Source organism: Centroberyx affinis, unplaced genomic scaffold (genome assembly GCF_046629955.1).
Source record: "Centroberyx affinis isolate AG114_WGS23_722 - 3 ecotype Tasmania unplaced genomic scaffold, CSIRO-AGI_Caff_v1 ptg000392l_1, whole genome shotgun sequence".
In the NCBI taxonomy this organism is placed as follows: Eukaryota; Metazoa; Chordata; class Actinopteri; order Beryciformes; family Berycidae; genus Centroberyx; species Centroberyx affinis.
Genome location: NW_027279060.1, coordinates 652,889 through 672,537, shown reverse-complemented (window position 1 = coordinate 672,537; position 19,649 = coordinate 652,889). Strand labels below are relative to the sequence as shown.

The window sequence follows — 19,649 nt, the reverse complement described above, 5'->3', positions numbered from 1 at the left end:
GAGTTTGATTTTATCACATGGCACAAGGGTTATATCTGTTTACCCTTTTCCTGATTTTTGAAGGTAAAAGAAGAACCAGCTGATAAATTTGGGAGCTCAACTCTGACCTCTGACTGCAGACTGCAGCATTATGCAGGCTGCCTCTATCTGCTGCAGGCCTCATCATTGTAGGTGTGCCAACAATTTTGGGAAGGAAATGTAATGTGATGAGTTGTGTAATGAACTACTGGGCCCTGTGGTAATAACATATTTTTTTTTAAAATACCGAGTAACGAGTAATCTATTACGTGTCTGAGCCCAACTCTGATCTCCACCCATCACTACTTAGTGCTTCGTCATTGCGGCTGCGTCACCACCTGCGTCGCTGGAAACCTGAGGTCGACAGTCTGGAACTTCTGAAGGGAATCACCGGAATTATGGGACCGGATTAGGGACAATAAACACACAGGACACATCTGCCTGCTCAGGTAAGACTCGCCTATTCAGACAGCGTTGTTTTTATTTCAACTCCAGCGAGGTTTCGCTTCCCCTTTCCTGACGGCAGCAGTTTGCTCAGAGTTCACAACAGCACTGTAGTCTCCATTTAGAAGGATTATGTCAAACACGACGAGGTCAGGGATATTTATGGTCTTACTTAGGAAATAAGAAGCAGGTCTTTTGGCCACACGATAAAAAATTAACACAAATGTCCGAAAATTGTTTACTGAAAGGTTGAGCCTCTACAAACTCTCAGCCCGCGAGCCCAAAATAGCTACTTCATTTTCAGGCTAAATATACATAATTTTCCGAAACAACAGAAGATAGTCACAGTTATACAGTAATCCCATAGCAACTATGTAAAACTGGTAGGCCTGTTATGTGCTGATATAGCCTACTTATTATGCTCAGAAACAGAGGTGGAAAATATTGATTAAAAACGTTTGATAATTGAATGCACAATTACTTTGACCTGCAGTTTGACTTGATGAGGAGAGACTATAGCCTAATTGTTGGACCTGGGAGCCCAATAGTCTCTCTCTGTTTTGGTCACTAAAACTCATAAGGATGTCAACATTAGACACATTCACAAAAACTATTCACACCGTGAGTCAGGCCCATCAGTTTCATGATAAATTGGCAGTTGATTATGTACTTAAACTACCATTTTACAGTGCAATAATCAAGTAATTTATGCAAAATATCTCTGTCTTTGTCTCTCAGTCTCCCTCTCTCTCCCTCTGTGCCTGTGTGTGTGTCCATCTGTGAGTGTTCGCTAATTGTCACTTTCTGATTTGATTCTACCATGTACCCATCTACCATATGTCCTGTTACTGAGGGAAAATAATTATTCTATTGAACTGACACTCACTCTCTCTCTGTCTCTCTCTCTCTGGGACCTGGTCACCCTGTCTGGGACGGACTATGCATTGTACAATGGCCTTCTATGTGAATATGTGGTGAGTATCAAATACCATTTTAGTTGCATGAGAATTGACACTGTCTGTTGTTCATAAGGCATTTGAGCTATTATTATGGTGGTGATCAGATGGGATCATTGCATTCGAGGGTTTTTTTTTTCTGAGGTTGTTGCATTGCTGGGAAGCTTTCCATGTGATACTTCCAGACTAGAATCATTTTATTTCATCAGATGTACTTACATATGACTGATTACCCCTAGTGCATTAGTGGTAATTAGACATTACAACTGATAACACACAGAGAATGAATGTAAATCGAACAGTCATGCCCTCAGCTGCAGATAAGCATTTAATTTATATTTATGAAACAGTTCTTTCAAGATATAGCTCATCAGTCATCAGCCTTCATAGAGACTATAAAATATTCAGTCTTGATGACTCCGATGCTGACACTCCTCCTTGGCTCTGAGTGCAGTCTTTGCAGGCTCCTTCTCTATCCTCTGCATGCATGCATTCATTATAGGTGTGCCAGTTTGGAAAGCTTCTTCTATTAGGATATTTACTTTCATTAAGTGGAAGAAAGATGCTTCTCAGTCTGGACCGGTTCTCCATCTTTCAGGACAAAATTGTAAAATAAAAAACTACACCCTTTCTTAAGTTCAAACAGATGGGAAATGCCACAAAGTTAAGAGGTCTGAACATCACTGGGTATTTTTGAAGCTGGTGCTGTCCACAGCAGAGAAGTTTTGGGAGGGGTAGTGGGACTGTGTGAGTCTGAGGCCTCTGGACGCAAAGACATCTTTATCTCTCCCAAACACCTGCTGTCCCAGCATGCATTGCGGCTCTGCGTTGTAGTAGAGGAGAATTAGCGGGAATTCCCTCTCTCTCTCATAACAAATATTTATGTTGAACAACAGCGGCATGTGAGGATATTTCTTTCAAATGAATGGATTTATCACCATAGAATGCTTTGATGATAAGACTGAAAGTGTTATGTAATTTTTATAAAGGCTTTACTGGATGTGGCAAAGGAGTATAGAGAAGATGTGAAGTGTTATGATAGAGTAATGTTTAAAATGTTGTAGAGTATGTTAGGGAAATTACATTTTGGACAATTTATACTCCAGTCCATTCACATTGACTGTCAAAACAATAAAAATATGTGGAAAGTTTATTCTTAAACAATTACTGTCTTTCCACCAGGTGGCAGTATAAACTAAGACAACATTGGCATTTACAGTAGCATCAGATTATCAATGTACCATGTACTTAGGCGGCATAGAAAGGTCCACAGCAATCTGTTTGACATGCTATGAGCCCCAGGCCTTGATACAGCTTCTTTTAAAGAGCATTTTAGCGTACAGAATGCGTAAAACCACATACATATTCATTTAGCAATGTTCAATCTCAGCCTGACTCGTCACTTTGCATTATCTGTGGAAGTAAACATTTATGGCACTTTTACTAGCCGCAGATAATCCATGGCTAAAATCTTTTGTAAATCATTTGTTTCCATTGGCTGAAATGTTTATTTACCTTCAAAGAAACATGAAGGTGAGAGGGATCCTGTCTTGGCCTAAGAAGGGATGGGCGATAGAGCTACATATCAACTGGGAGAAAGGGGCAGAAACATGGAACATTCCTGCTTCATAAATTCTTCATAGCATAATGGTGCCCTATAAATATTGATGTGCTGTTACCATCTATCCCGTTAGTGCTCTTGAGAGCTTAGATCCTGAGCACAAATAAAGCCCCTCAAACCATGCCTCCATCATGCGGACTCTCAATTCTATTATTCATATTTAAAAGCAGCACATGTAGTTTTACATAAGATATGGGATGGAAGGCAGCGCAGTGTGTGATGTGTACCCAGATGCAGCATTGAAGAGAGCAAAGTCAAAGGGAGATGAATTGGGTGGGAGGGGTATGGGGTCATTATGTAATCACTCAGTGATGGAGCCGGAGAGGGATAAAGATGTTCGAAACAAACATACCCCATGCACTCAGCTGGAGCGACGCGCTGCCCCGTAGTATCTGTGTTTTTGTCCGTGTTTTTGTACGAATCAGCAAGAGCGAAGAGGAAGCAGAGAGGAGACACAAAGCATGTCGGTGTTGACTTTGGGCGTGTTGACTTTCTAAGTGTGTGTGTGTGTGTGTGTGTGTGTGTGTCGTCTCAGAGTCTGTGGTTCCAGTCTGTCATTGTCTCTGGGGACTGTGGGTCTGTGAGTGCTGCTCCTCCTCTCCTCCCTCTCCATTCTGTCTCTCCTCCCTCTCTTCTTCTTCCTCCCTCTCCTGGGTCCAGCTCAACACCTGCTCCTTGGCAGGCGCAGGGCAGGGCAGGGGTTCCTAGGCAACTGGAGGCGACGTATAGTGTCATATAGTCTTTGTTTCTCTCTCTCTCTCTCTCCCTCTCTCTCTCGCTCTCTCAATCCATCCCAAACTAAAGAAGAGGAAAAACATCTCAGACCAAATAACTGCAATATCCACTACTTCTCCCATTCTGTTTGTACCTGATTGGATTTAGTTGGATCGTTGTATTACCCTGTGGTGAATAGTTAACTCCACTAGTGTTGAACACTGATTGACACACCTGATATGTCGTCACAGCGCCCTGCGATCAAAGTCTAAAGGGAAAATGATTGCGCTACCATGCTAGAAAGATATTTTCCCCATTTTCTCTTCCTTGTCTTTTGACATCTCCCTCGTCTCTTCACATTTAGTCTGAGCTTCATGAGTCAGTGTAAATCGTTGGATTTGTGGAAACGGCTTTATATTGGTAAGAACGTCTTCGATAAATAGAGCATAAATTCCCCAGAAATGACATATGACATAGCTGTGCATGCCACATGAACTTGGCTCAGAGAGACAAAGGTGATGGTGGCCAACTCTGTGTTCTTGGGAGAATAATGAACTCCTTTGCCCCCCCCCCCTCCTCCTCCTCCCCCCCCCCGCCTCCCTATGAGCCGTATGGCACTAATGGGGTCAGGCAGATGGGTGGGGACCATGTCGGGGTTCATAAAGACAGCTTGTGTGTGCATGCGTGCATGTGTGTGCACGCGTGTGGTGTGCGTTTGTTTATTTTTGAATTTTATATTTAGGCAAGATTGTCTCGGGTGGGTGTGTTGGGCATTATGCTTTCAAGTGGTACTGCTTTTCTGGTGAGGCTTGACAATTTGAAACTGTGCCTGTTTTACCATCTCACCAAATGGCACAGGGTTATGGGCCTGACACCATCATACTGTGCTTATGAATGCACTGGGCTGCTGGCTGTTAGGAACTGAGCAGTACTCCTGTTGCTTTTTCTGCCTCCCTCCTGTTTCTGGACATTGTACTGTGTTAATGATTGCACGCTTTGGCCAGCCTTGCTCCATGCATGCTGGGGGTTTTATAGCGCGGCTTAATGTTGCCTATTGGACGCACATGATAATTAGTTTGTTGATAGCCCTAATTAAGAAGTGTGGGTTGGACCAAGTAAATATTTGCTGTTATTTGGGGAAAATCTCATTTATCACTATGTGTGCTTACTTTTAGCGTAAATTTCAGCAGCCTAGAATAGTTCTCCGCTTGCTGTTTTGAAGCTTATATCACTGCAGCACTCCTATAAATAGCCCAAAATAACATATATTTTAGTGACCTGGAGCAACCCTAATCAGTATATTAGGATAAAAGTTAACTACAGCGCACCGTGTCCGGCTCCTTGCTCTCTCCACGGGTTTCTGAGGCGTGCTGGTCCGCGTTCAGCTGGTCAGCGGAGTCCGAGCCTCAGTTTGAGACTCCACCCCTTTACGAGCATCGGACACCTACAGCACAACAAAGCATGTGTCGCTCTGCAGCATTGTTTCTCCATTGAACGTGCGGAATATAGGATTTTGTTGGATTTTGCGATAGCCTATTTGCTTTCCCATTGATGGTAATTCTAGAGTAGGTAAGACAAATTTAAGATTCCTATTTATCAGAGGGAGGGGGTGAGTTTGTGTTTATTTGTTTTGTTGTACATTCGGCGCCATTTTCATACACAGATTATTTAAATACCCTGGCACGTTGGCCCGATACAGCCTATTACTGTTTTGCGGTTTTTAGAAAACTTGGAAAATGGTAACTATATTTGGCTTTATTCCAGTGCGACATTTGAATGATGAATAGTTTGGGCAAAATAAAAATTAGAAAGCCCAATCAAAGTAGCCGTCTTACAACATCTCAATGAAGCAAAAGTGGTTTGTAGTATCGGCAGCAATAACGTGTTTTCCAAATGTGTGCGGTTTGTTTTTGTAAAAATGAATGGGCACGGAAGTTACCTCGCTGCTGAAACGGCGCACGGTATATGGGCATTTTAGGGAAAACTCGCGCTTTCTGAAGTTGCTCGTGTGGTTTTGTATTAGGGCTGAAATAATCATGCTTTAAAGCCCAATGATACCAAATAACATTTATTTAAAAGAGTTGCTTATTTCATCCCGATAAAATGTGTCTGTTGGTTAAATAGTGATGTGGTAAATAAAAAGGTGGGTAAAGGCTATATTATGTTTTCGGAAAAGCACAAATTTCTGCTTTTTACCTTTAAAATACCCCAAGCTTCACATAACTTGCATCAGTTTGATAATACTCAGTATGATGCATAGTATGAGTTTGTGCCATAAAGATTCATGTCAAGCTGAAAGATGGGTAAAATTGTGCAAATCAAGATGTGTGTAAACTGAGCTGAGGTGGGTTTACCCTCCACTACATCCCTGAGGCTGACTGATCCTATTGCATTTAATCAGAATACTGATTTAGTTTCCTACGGGACTAATTAGGCCTACTTCACACTTGAATGTCACTTGATGATCCATGTGACATAATTAAGAATCTGATTTTCCCTAGTTCCTTCAGATGTTGAGATGAGCACCCCTGCCTCTTAATGTCAGAGTTACTGGTCTTGAACGCTTTGTGAACTGTGTTATAAAGCACAGCTATTTTTTTTCCATGCTGTTTCAGAGTTGGCATTGCTTTTGGTTTTCATTTTCTGCTTGACATGACTTGTTCTCATCCCAAGAGGAGTGCATGGGTTAAAAATATCCATCTTTGCTGGAGGGTGGCATATATGTGTCTGCTTGTGTGTGCCTGCACGCATGTACTTCCTATAACACACTTAAGGGAGACTCATCCAATAAGCCTCGTCTCCATTGATGATACTGCTGGATATATATAGTCAGATAATCTTTTATGAAGGGCTGCCAATATGACGTGGGAGGGATGAGGGAGACACAGAGGTAGTCTTAAGGCATTAGGACTGGCAAGTGGCAACGGCTGGGGTTGGCAAAAAAAAGTAAATATAGAGGTAAAAAAGATGAATGACAGAGATACGACCAGGGTGTTTCCTATCTCCTGTTCTGCTGAATCAGCAGTGGAACGAACACAGAGCCGCTGAAGGATGTTTGTGGCTCTGCTGTGTGAGAGTGAGGTCACCGCGCTCCCAGAAGAGCTTGCTGGTGTTAATCCTCTTTTGGGAGTTATGATGCATTCGTGTAGTTAGACTACTACTCTGCTGTGTGAGCAATACCAAACAGGAAACAGATTCCACATACAGAGTCCTTTGCTGTTTTCTTAATGAATGAGGTAGCTTGCAGCTCGGAGATCATGCAAAACATGCAGCCTTCCTCTCTCCTTCATTTTCATGCAGATAATTCTGAGATCAGTCAAAGTGAATAACTATTTTTACAAACGGGTAAATAATTTACAGGGTCACATTCCTTTTGACTGATGAATCGTAACTACTAGACACAAAAATTGATCTTGTTTCTTGTCCAACATGAACTGCTTCACAAGAAAGAGCACCTCTTTCATAATGTACACTAATGTACAGATATACTATACAATCAGTGGGCCTTAGCTAAGATGATGTGGGAAATGGATTTAGAATTGCTTTCAGGGCAACCACAGTAAATCAATCAAGCTACTCCATTCCCTTCCCAGGATGGTTCATGTTGCAGCACCAGGAGCACAGACCATCTGTGTGTATTGATTAGTTTGGAACTGGGTTTGGGATAGGCTTACACAGAGGAAGGCTAAAATAAACCTGTGTGTAGCCTAATACCTTTTGGTTCAGTGTCACCCAGTTCACCAAGAACTATGGTAAAATCTGTGATTACAGTATTTCATTCAAAACTTCTTTCATGTTTTGCATTTGTTCACTGAAGAGGTTAGAGTAGTGGTGCTCTTTCTTTCTTTCTTTCTATCACTCCCTCATTCACTCTTTGTTAATATTGAAAGCACATTATTCACATAGCAGTATCCCTTGAAACGAGTAAATGTGAACACAAGAATGACTTGTGTTTAGGACCTGCACATGTGTGTATTCATTCTGTGTGTGTATTCTGTTGGGCAAGCTCATGTGCATTAATTGAATATATGAAGAGTTTAGGCAGGCACGTGTTGGCCTGGATGTTGGCGTGTGTCTATGTTTGCTTGGTGAGGTTAACAGGAGCCGCCATGTGGCCAGAGGACTGATATCTTGGCCTTCAGTTCATTTCTGTTGAGTTTGAGCCAGGTAGGCGGAGCTCCACATAAAACCATGAATCAGCAGCACAGCTCATCACCACTGTGCTTCTGCCAGCTCTTCTCACTCACTCACTCACTCACTCACACACACACACACACACACACACACACACACACACACACTCAGAGCGAGAGAGACAGACACACAGAGAGACAGACAGAGAACAAGAGTAGAGAGAGACAGTGAGATAGGTAGATAGATGGAGATAATCTCACTTGGTCACTTGGGGCCTGATTAACTCTAAACTCCTTCTAATTCCTTAAGCCTACTCTCAGTACCCAGGAAACATGTTTTCTTTACGTCTTAGTTTTCCTATAGGCCAATGTCCTTTTATATCTCATGTGAGTCAGTTGCTAAAGGGAGGGACAGTGCTAAATGAATTCACTCAAATCAAATCAAATGATCCTTTCCTGTCTTAAAAACTAGGCTATAGGTTAGCTTATGTTTATGTTTGTGTGTGTGTGTGTGTGTTTGCGGATGTATGCACATGTGCATCTGAGTGTTTGTGTGCAGTACACCCTGAACATAAATAGATACAAGCTTGTCTGTAAGGCTAACTAATGAGTCTCTGCATCCTGAACACATGAAGCTATTTATATACCTCCTCCTCCTCCTCTGCAAGCTCTTCTCCATTCAACCCTCTCATCTCATCACACACACACACACACACATGCATGCACACACACACACACACAGTGCAGCATCACTGACAAGTCATAGGACGGCTTTGGTATCGAGAGGAAGCCCTCAATATGCCTTTTAAACCAATCAGAGACGTGGATTCATGGGAAATCAGTTTTTGAGTTTTAATGTCAAAGGAAACATACACTTAACTTTTCCCTTACTAACAGTGAGCCATTTTGCTGTGATAAAGTTGGGATCAGTTCAGATTTTGTGAACAAAGTCAAATTTAGTTGAATATAGAATGAATATAACTCATTTATAGTAGAATGAGTTGGAGATCAGACCATAGTATGAATTGAATTCAAGGGTATAAAAGTGAAATTGAATACGTCACCCTCAACTTGAAGCCCTCCTGAAATAATAATCCTGAAACTGAAGTGAAGTAAAATGTGAACTCGTAATTTCTTTTGTGAATCAAGTCAAATTATGTTTCCTTGAAGTAAAATTCATTCAGCCAAATCAAATCTCTTTAATGTAAAATATACTTCCTGTGGGAAAATTAAATTAAATTAAAATTCACTGAAACTCAAAATCAAATTCTTATTCAACCTCAACCCTGGTGTTCGCACCTGATCCAGCAGCTCTTTATGAGCACACTCTTGCTAGAGGGTAGCCTACTTCATATATTATTTATCTCATTAGAGGCACTAATTATACAGTAACAAGGGCAGTTTTTTTTAACTATACAGCAGCATTTCACCTCATTATATCTACCCCAAAGCAGAAGTAGGCCTCATATTATGATTGTGATGTATTGAGAGATTTTGTCATTTGGCTGCCGCTATCTCAATCGGTCATGATGCAGGTTAGCCCTGCTCAGCTGGCCACTAGCAGAGATGTTAGATAGGCAACACAAAATGGAGGAGGCAGCAGACACAAGCTCAGCTGGTCCATTAGGAGCACGTCTGTTTCCTGACAATCAGAATTGAGATGACGGGGCATTAAAAGACCCAGAGGAGCCTGTGAGCACTGATGCGTACCGGTGTGTGTGTGTGTGTGTGTGTGTGTGTGTGTGTGCGTGGTGACCTAGGGAATAGGCCTATGGGGGGTCTTGTGGGGGGAAGGGTAGGGCAGGATTAGTTATAGTGTGCAGCACAGTTATTGGTCACTGGACACAAACAATGGGAGGGCTAAAGAGGATTTGGTCTCTGTGAGCACCCCCTCCTCCTCCTCCTGCTGTCCTATAGTGCCAGTAGGAAGTCTATGGTATAGAGGAGCAGGCTGCACCCTTTGGGGCACGGACAGCCCTGTACATCTGGAAGATTGGCCGGCCTGCCTGTCTGCCTGCTACACTGTCTAGCATTGCCCCTCCCCCACCCCATACAAGGCATGGTGAGACTTGAACTACATATGGAAGAGACAAAAACGCAGCCACATTAGTCACCAATTAGACAAGACCTAGACCAGACAGGATGGCATATCTGTCTCATCAGAGATGAAGTATCGATGCAAGCCGCTGTTGCTGATGCAAGGCCCGTTCACATCTCATTCACGAGGGATAACTGTAAAGATAACTATAAACTATAACGATACGTTGTCGCTCAAGCATTCATACTACAACGATATCTGTGATAAGCAAAAGCAGCATCGCTGCAGTGAAATCGCTCTGAGATCAAACCAGAAATATAATTATTGTTATCGTTTTGGATGTTTTTATAGTTATTGTTGCAGTGGGAACACAGACATTCTATTTACTTTAAATCTTTTTATAGTTACAGTTACCTTTTATAGTTATCATTCTAGATGTGAATGGGGATTAACTGCTATACCTCACTTGGGAGAGGTGTAGCATGATTGCATAATACCTGCAGTATATTTTAGTCAATTGTGTGATTTTGCCTGTGGGTTAGAGGTTTCTAAATATACCAGATCCCTCTTCCCACTGCCATACCGATGAATCAAAGCAGTGTTCATTAAACTCCAAGGCTCTCTTAATGTGAATGTGAACCACATTATTGGATGATAAGTAATTAGGCAAGTATGCTTGCTCTGTTACATATTGACAGCAGTCTCATTCTGCCAGAGCTACAGTCAGGTTGACTGGTAAAATGTTTTGGGAGTACCTGCTATGTTCTGAGTAGGCTGTGTCTAAACCAATGTGCTGCAGCATGTTACCTCAGTACATGAAGGTGTCCTAGCTGACCCATGCAGACTGGGCACTGGAGGTGGAAGAGCTGGACTTGCTTGGTGCGGATGATCCTGGCTGTGCTAATAGGCAGCCGCAGAGCAGAATGCCTCCTTTGTGTCAGAGAGTTTTAATGAGCCTGTGATAGACACTGTTGTGAGCTTTCTCTCAGAAGTCCATGTAGACATATACACACTCTCCAACAAGGGAGGCCATTGTGTGATGAAGTGGTGTGTGTGTGTATGTGCATCTGCATGTGTGTGTAAGTGTTAGAATATAATCTGTGGGCGGCAGTTGGCTTCATGTTTAATGGAATAAGTCTCAGTTATGCCACTCAGAGTGGGACACTAACAATAACTTAAAGCAATAACTTAAATTGCTCATTGTAAAAATTTCTCATGGCAAATTGCTCTTGATAAGAGCATCAGCTGAAAGGCTAAAATGTAAATGTTAAATGAATAATGAAGCATGCATACAAATTACCCTATTTGCATGATAAAACAAGCCATTTATTTTCTATTACACCATCACAGTGGTGATGAGAAAATGACAAGAACAAAATTAGGCCTATTCTAGTATCTTTTGTTTTTTATGATCATAGATTTAAGATTTTTTGATCATAGTCCTTGAACATAATGGATGATAAATATGTCATAAAGATCTGAAAATGTTAGTAATTGATAGATTGTGTCAGTATAGAGTATAGCATTTCTGTGAGCTTGAATTGTGTATCCCTACTGTGTTGGATTTACTCTGTGGCATTCAGAGTAAAGAGAAATCTAACGTTTCCTAGACAGGGCGAATGAGCCCACTGCTCCTAATCTTGTTTGTTGTGTTCCAAGTATAGCTGTGCTATGCACTGTCACGCTGTACAGCACAGTGACCTTTCTCCATCTCTGACTCCCTTCTGTTCTCCTTCCCAGTGGCTACCATGACAACAGAGGCAAGTGCGGTGAGCGAGGCAGACACTGAGGGCAAGCAGAAGGCCAGCGGAGCCCAGCCCGAGCCCGAACCAGAGAACAAGCAGAAGCCCTCGGCGGCGGCGGCCAAGCCAGAGGGGGGGCAGCCGAGCAAGAAGGCCCGGGAACAGGCCTCCGAGCCTGGGCCTGCCGACGGCGCTACCTCCCCCGAGGAGGAGCAGCTGAAGCCTCGTACCCGGACCTCTGCAGGCAAAGGCCTGTCTCGCCTCTTCTCCAACTTTCTCAAGCGCCGCTCACAGTGCTCAGAGGGAGAGGGGTTTGAGGCAGAGAAAGCCAGGGAGGAAAAGGAGGACAAAGAGGAAAAAGTACACAAGGAAGAGGAGGAAAAGGTAGAAGAGGTGAAGGAGGAGGGGGAGAAAGAGGCCAAAGCAGAGGAAGAAAAAGTTGAGGTAAAAGAAGTGAAAAAGAGCGAGGAGGAGAAAGTGGAACCAAAAGAGGAGAAGAAAAAAGAGGAAGAAAAAGTTGAGAAGAAAGGCAGTAAGAAGAAAAAGAAAGAAGCTAAGAAGAAAGCAGAGGAAAAGGATGAGGAGAGGGTGAAAAAGAAAGAGGAAGAAAAAGGAGAGGAAAAGGAAAAGAAGAAAGAGGAGGAAAAGGAGGAGAAGGCACAGCAGACAGTAGAAAAGGGGGAGGAAAAATTAGAGACAAAAGAAGGGGATCAGGAGGAGGCCGCTGAAGTGAAAGACAAGAAGCCAGAAGTAGCAAAGGAGAGTAAAGAAGAAGAAAAGGTTGACAAGAAGGTGTCAAAGAAAAAAGAAAAGGAGGATAAAGCAAAGAAGAAGGAAGAGGAAAAAGCAAAGAGGAAAGCAGAGGAAGAGGAAAAAGTAAAAAAGAGAGAAGAAGAAAAAGCAAAGAAGAAAGAAGAGGAAAAGGCGAGAGAGGCAGAAAAATCCAAGAAGAAAGAGGAGGAGAAGACCAAAAAGAGGGAAGAGGAAAAAGAGAAAGAGGAGAAGGCAAAAAAGACAGAAGAGGAGACACCAAAAGAGGCAAAAAAAGAAGAGAAGGTAAAAGAAGAGGCAAAAAAGAAAGAGAAGGATAAAGAGGTGGAAAAGAAGGAGAAAGAGGAAAAGGTAGAACCAAAAGAGGAAAAGGGGAAGCAGGAAGAGGAGAAGGGGAAGAAAAAAGAAAAGGGGAAGAATAAAGGAAAGAAGGAGGCGAAAGGGCCCAGTGAGGAGCAGGTGAAGGCGCCCATCGCTGCTCCAGAGCCTGAGCTGAAAACGGAGCTGGAGACTGAACAGGCTCCTGATCAGCACTCACTAAGCAGCGCGGAGACTCAGGTGAGTGTGCGACATGGACAAATATTAGACTTAATCACGGGTGTGTTTGAATACAGCACAGATTTAAGTATATGAGTAAGTAATATGGCTTTGAGACATTAGGGCAAACACACTTAGATTCTCAGATGAGTGAAGGACCCAAAGGAGTAAACTGTGAAACAGGCGAAGGCTGGGACACTGGGTTTTGAGAAAAATGGGAAACACTGTTCTCATTTTTTGGCAGAGACCGGCGGTCATTTGACCCAGAGATGCAGCCAAAAACAGAGCACTGCTCTGCACAGGTTCACACTGCAGATTGGACTGTACTAGAGGAACACACGGCTTGGATCTGCTTTATTATTGCTTCGGGTCCATGTTTTTTTTTTCTTTTTCTTCTGATGAATTTTTTATTTTGCGGGCTGCTTGCTCAGCGAAAGTAACTATGCTGGTCAGATGTGAAAGCTTGGTCAAAAACAAAAATTATCTATGCTGGTCTGAACTGAAAGATCTAGAGTCCTTCTGAACAGCAGTTGCCTACATGCAACACATTTGTTGTTAGTAAGAGCCTATTTATCGATGCGTATTCAGGATAATGCACGCACTGTTATCAAATGAAGTAAGTCCCGTATCTTTGTCATTTAATTCACATGCTTTTCAAATGTCTGTCTTCACTCACCTAGCCAGCTCAAGAGGACCAGAAGGAAGAAGCTGAGATAAAGCCGGAGCCCGCGGTGGAAGAGGGGCAGAAGGAGGACACAGAGAAAAAAGAGGAGGAACAAGTAGAACAGGAGGAAGAAGCCAAAGGAAAGGGGGCGAAGGCAAAGGAGGACGCAAAGGAGAAGACAAAGGAGGAGGCAAAAACGGAGAAGCCTAAAAAAGAAAAGAAGACCGAGAAGAAAGCAGAAGAGGCGAAACCCTCCAAACGACAGAAAACCATGCAGTGCAAAGTCACCTTACTGGATGAGGCTCAGTTTGAGTGCGAGCTTGATGTAAGAGACTTCCCAAGTTCTGTTCCCTTCTCTTCTGTTTGTGTAACGGCTATCATCCTAGTTCATCTGTGATCTGGTTATGAGGACTGAACAAGCTCTTTGTCTCTCTCTGTCTCTCTCTATCTGTCTCTCTGTCTCTCGTTCAGAAACATGCTAAAGGCCAGGAACTGTTTACAAAGGTGTGTGACCACCTCAACCTGATGGAGAAAGATTACTTTGGCCTGGCCAACTGGGCAACCCCAACCAGCAAGGTAGGCTTGTTCTTCTGCTCTATACCTACTTAATTCTAGTCACTGTACAAAAACATAACCAGACATTTTACATGACACACAAAGTAGTTTTGCCACACTGAGAAGAAATTGGTTGGCATAGGTTTAATTTTCAACCCATGTTTGTGCTCCACAGACATGGTTGGACTCCACCAAAGAGATCCGGAAACAGGTTTCAGGTGCCGTCTATGAGTTTACATTCAACGTGAAGTTCTACCCACCTGATCCAGCGCAGCTCACTGAAGACCTCACCAGGTCAGTGTCTCTGCCATTACAGCGGATGCTCCTCTTGTCGCTACATACTCAATCACACCATGTATTATCACGGATGAAGAACAGTATGAAGTTTTTGAAGTGAACCTCTTTCTCCTCACTCCTCCTGCAGGTATTATCTGTGTCTCCAGCTGAGGAAGGACATCATGCGTGGCGTCCTGCCCTGCTCCTTCGTCACGCTGTCCCTGCTGGGCTCCTACACAGCCCAGTCCGAGCTGGGAGAGTACGACCCAGAGCTCCACGGAGCAGACTACGTCAAGGAGCTGAGCCTTGCCCCTGGACAGAGCAAAGAGCTGGAGGAGAAGGTGATGGAGCTGCACCGCACATACAGGTAAGCGCTGGGGAAGGGCAGGAACCAGAGTAATGCACTTTAACACTACGTTGCATGGTGCAAATAGTTCATGTCAATCTCTGCTTGAGAGGCTTGATAGATAAGAACAGGGTCAGATTCCTCAGGTTTGATTAAGCACCATTCAGAAGATCCAGATTGTGAAGGGTCTCTACATGTTTGGGGTTTGTAAAACTGCTTGAAGAGATTATTTTTAAAAAGCTCTTCAAATGATCTTGATCATAAAACATATCTCTGATGTTAACACTCTTTCTTTCCCTTCTCATCTTTATGTGTCCAGGTCAATGAGTCCGGCCCAAGCAGATATGTTGTTTCTGGAAAATGCCAAGAAACTCGCTATGTATGGAGTGGACCTACACCAAGCTAAGGTAGGGTTTTGTGTGCGTTATGTAACCTATTTGGGTTAATACTGTGTGGGTTAACTGTGGGCGCAAGTCTTCTATGTAAATTCTGAAATGCTATCAGAGAAGGGACCATAGTAATTCAGGGAGTACCTAAGTCTGTGTTGACAGTGACTACCTTTCATTTTTAAAATGCATTACATGATTTGGTAACGGCAAGCTTGTATAACATCAGAAGCATCCAGATTTTAATTACAAAATTGATGTCAGCCCCTGTTCAGTAAAAAAGGAGAGATTAATGAAATTTGAAAATCCATGGCCTCAAAGTGTGGGAAAGTCTGCCTCCTAGTGACTATCTACTGTAAGTGAAAATTATCAGAGAAATGGTGTGCAATGCTGTTGTTTTGTTTTTTTTTGTTTTTTTTTTAAATTGTGTGCACGCAGGATCTGGAAGGTGTTGACATTATGCTGGGGGTTTGCTCGAGTGGTCTGATGGTTTACAAGGACAAGTTGAGGATCAACCGTTTTCCTTGGCCCAAAGTGCTCAAGATCTCTTACAAACGCAGCAGCTTCTTCATCAAGATCCGACCATCAGAGGTAAATCTAAAAATGACATTTTCTGTTCAGTCTTTCCTGTCTTTGAATTATCCTATTGTTCTTGTCTTTTTGCTCAGTCAGTAGGGCTGGAGTTAATCCACTTTTAGTTAATTCAATTCAGACTGTAGAATAGAAACTGCAGTTCATTTTAATGATAGAGCATACTTTGTAGATTATGTCTTAACAGGTTGGATATGACAATATTTCCATGCCAAAAGTTTTTCAATATTTGTGTTTGAATTGTGAATAAAATTACACTTTCTATTCTTTTCTTCACCTATAGCAAGAGCAGTATGAGAGCACAATTGGCTTCAAACTGCCCGACTACAAAGCCTCTAAGAAGCTGTGGAAGGTTTCTGTTGAACACCATACCTTCTTCAGGTGAGGACAGGTCACTCTTACTCTGCCCTGAATGGACATTGCTTCCCTGCCTGGCAACAGATCCCCCATCCCCCTAGATAATTGGCTCACTGGTCTCTGCAGCTTAGCCTCTCAGAGTAATTATATTGTCTACGTGGCAGTTTAACCACGGAGGAAAAGCCACATGCCCATGGCCCTGAACTCAATTAAACCTTGAAATTTTTTTATACACAATAAGTCAGGGGTCAAAGTTGTCGCTAACCTTGTTACATGACATTGGCCATTTGCGAGGAATGCAAAATGACTTGTGACATTGAGTCACACATGACCTGAGTGGAATTTACAAGACCAACTTGAACTCCCGATATGTGGGGCTGCCGCTTTGATGAGATTGTCTCTGAAACCCCCCATGGAGACAGATTTTTCTTTTAAATTGATTAAATGCTCGGTGGTTGAAAATTAAATTAGTGTGTGTCTGTCTGTGTGTGTGTATGTGTGTGTGTGTGTGTCCTGCAGGGTTTCAACAGTAGAGCCCCCCTCTTCGCGTCGCTTCCTTGTCCTGGGCTCTAAGTTCCGGTACAGCGGGCGCACCCAGGCCCAGACCCGCCAGGCCAGCTCCATGATCGACCGCCCAGCCCCACGCTTCACACGTTCTGCCAGCAAGAGGCTGTCCCGTAACCTAGACGGAAGTATGCGTAAGTGTGTGAGCATGTGTCATGTGTGTTGGTGGTTGGTGTCTTTAAATAAATGCACAGCCTCCAGATCAGCTGTTCTCTAACTTGTCCTGCTCTTGCAGCTGGAGATGATACTCTCCAGTTCCTGCAACAACTCTCAGTCTCAAACAGGTCTGAGGTGGATGATTGGTTCCTGATGCTGGAATCTGACAAACCAGCGCCTTCTCCAGAACTGTCAGGTACCAGGAAATGTGTGGAGCCACATCAACGCTTTTTGGCATACTTACCAAATTGATTTTATTCTGGCTTGCTAACAGCCTTATTGCATTTAACATAACCGTCCGCTCAGGTTCATTTGCTTCATTGCGGATTGAACATAACCGTCCACTCAGGTTCATTTGCTTTCATACCCATAACGCTTGAAGACACTGGCTTTCAACTGCAGCACAGATGTTTAACTATCAGGAGAGCGAACTAATCTGAACCGTGGATGATGACACCCACCTTGTACTTTCCCTGGCATGATCCCAGGGTAACTTTGGACACCATGGCAGAGAAAAGAGGAATTTATTTACGCATATCTACACATGTGCATTTCCAATCTTGAGACAGCTGTTCTTCCTTTTTTTTTTTTTTTTTGCATTTTAAGAAGTTGCTGCTTCATGTGTGTTGCACACCGGGTTTCAGTTGCCCCTATGCTTGTAGCTATTTATGTGCAACATCTTGACTGACTCACTCACTCATGACTGATCCGATGGCTGCCATGAAACATAGGATAAATGACCTTTGAACTGTCAAAAAAATCAATAGGCACATTTTGCCCTTCTAATCTTCCTTGTTCTGAAGGATTTGATGTGTGTGCTAAATAGACCGCGCAGACCAAAGAGGCTTGTTGCGGCATCTTTCATTCAGCTTTGTGCTAACCTCAGCTTACTGGACTCCGAGTGGTCTGGTGCAATCGTACCGTACAATTGCTTGGCATCTGGCTTGGTCAGAAACACGCCTAAAGCGCTGTGAAGTGTTGCCTTCATCTCTTCAGCAGAACCGTGACATAACAGCCATCACCTCGTCATCTCTCCACAGCCAGAGGGGAGTCTGTGCAGACATTCACACAGTCCTGGGAGGAGGGGCAGTATATTCAGACAGACTCAGTAACCTGGCAGGAGACTGAGACTGGCCAGACTGCCTCTCATACCTTCATCCAGTCTGTCAGTCAGCAGTGGCAGGGACTGGCATCTGATGAGCAACAGCAGGCGAGAAAGGAAGACGATTGGTTTGTCCTTGTCCATCGTCATCCTTCTCTTCCCTTTGTCCCATCATTTGATTACGTGAAAAAAACAGGTATCTGCCGTTGTAACACCTGCTGGTGTCTATCCACATTTTGCTCACTACACCTATGCTGCATTATCCTCAAAAGAAATAGACCTATGCTTATGTAGGAGCTATTATACCCTGTGTTTTCCGCTGTTTGCAATTTGTATTAGCTGTGTATGCTCATCTGGTGTGAAAGAGTTACAGAATTGTTTCTCTGATGTTGTCAGCTAAGCTCAGCTATGCAAAAATGAGCTCTGTGGACAGGCTATTGAAGCCAGTCCTGAAACAGCAAGATGATTGGTTCCAGTACCTTGACCAAACCTTCACCACACCTCCATGTGAGTTTCTTTGCGAGACTTGGAATATATTTGTGTGAAAATGTGACAACCTTTCTCTGTGATGCAAAATCATCTTATGTTGTGATGAATACAGCTAGTAAGAAAGCACTTAAACAGCTTACAATACGTAACCCCTTTTAGTTCCACTCATAGTTTTACTCTACTCAGTACTCTCTACTCTGCTCCTCCCAGTCTCTCCCCCAGCTCAGCTCCAGCGCCAGGAGATGGATGAGCAAGGCGAGAGTGCGGCAGAGCAGGAACAGACCGATGCAGAGGTCATTGAGAGGCTACAGGAAACAGTGACCTTGGTAGACAAGCTGAAAGAGGCAGAGGTTTTGGAAAAGAGGCTCAGGGAAGTGAGGGTTCTAGAGGGGAGGCTCCAGGAAGTGGACGAGCTGGCAGAGAGAATCCAGGAAGCAATAGAGGAGGAATTGGGGAAAGAGGAAATTGTTAAGATAAGTCAGGAAGCGGGAGACTTCTCGGAGAAAGAGATGAAACAAATCAGAAATTTAGTAGAGACAGTGGTGGAAAGATCAGTGAAGGAGGTACAGGCACAGGCACATAAGGAGGATGAAGTGGATGAATTGGAAGAGCAAATAAAGCAGGTGTTTTTAAAGGGCTTGTTGCCTGAAGAGGAAGAGGGAAAGGAGGAGGAGAGTAAGAAAGAAGTGATTGATGAGAGTCTGAAAGACGATGGACTGAGAGAGAGGCTACGGCAGATAGAAAAGGAATGGCAAGAGGAGGTTGAGGAGAAGTCTGGCTCTTTAGATGCCACCAGCACCACCTCTGTAGTGGTCCAAAGGGTGGAGCGCAGGAGTAAGAAGAGAGTCACTATTGTAGAGGAGAGATGGCAGCAACAGGAAGATATGGAAGAGGAGCAGGTGCAACCTGGTCTGATATCAGAGGAGAGGTTGGAAAAAGAGGAGATATGGCGTAAGACAGAATTACTGGAGGAGAGAATTGAGAGAGAAGTTATACAGGGGCGTCAGGCTGGGGATCACAAGGATGTCTGGTTCATACATTTTGACCGCTCTCCATATAAGGCTGTTTTCAAACCACCAGGTACAGTATGCCTCTGCAATCAGCTTTCCACCCCCCGCTCCCCCTTCCCAATGCTGCTTCTTTTCAGCTTTGTAGTACTGCATGTTTCCTCCCATGTTCAAGGGTTCTG

The 19,649-nt window shown here is 43.4% G+C and overlaps 1 protein-coding gene across 1 annotated transcript in view; it reads left to right on the top strand.

Annotated features, from left to right (window-relative positions):
* The first annotated feature begins 5,230 nt into the window (after window positions 1-5,230).
* The window catches only part of LOC139641597 (uncharacterized), a 30,076-nt gene continuing 15,657 nt past the window's right edge, over window positions 5,231-19,649 (top strand). Inside the window, exons 1-14 of the mRNA XM_071516075.1 lie at window positions 5,231-5,322; window positions 11,665-12,995; window positions 13,655-13,963; window positions 14,110-14,214; window positions 14,369-14,487; window positions 14,618-14,836; window positions 15,135-15,222; window positions 15,640-15,792; window positions 16,076-16,173; window positions 16,669-16,847; window positions 16,949-17,077; window positions 17,910-18,167; window positions 18,368-18,478; window positions 18,671-19,540. Of these exons, the coding sequence (XP_071372176.1) occupies window positions 11,673-12,995; window positions 13,655-13,963; window positions 14,110-14,214; window positions 14,369-14,487; window positions 14,618-14,836; window positions 15,135-15,222; window positions 15,640-15,792; window positions 16,076-16,173; window positions 16,669-16,847; window positions 16,949-17,077; window positions 17,910-18,167; window positions 18,368-18,478; window positions 18,671-19,540 (3,961 nt within the window). The 5' untranslated portion in view covers window positions 5,231-5,322; window positions 11,665-11,672. The remainder of the gene's footprint in view (window positions 5,323-11,664; window positions 12,996-13,654; window positions 13,964-14,109; window positions 14,215-14,368; window positions 14,488-14,617; window positions 14,837-15,134; window positions 15,223-15,639; window positions 15,793-16,075; window positions 16,174-16,668; window positions 16,848-16,948; window positions 17,078-17,909; window positions 18,168-18,367; window positions 18,479-18,670; window positions 19,541-19,649) is intronic.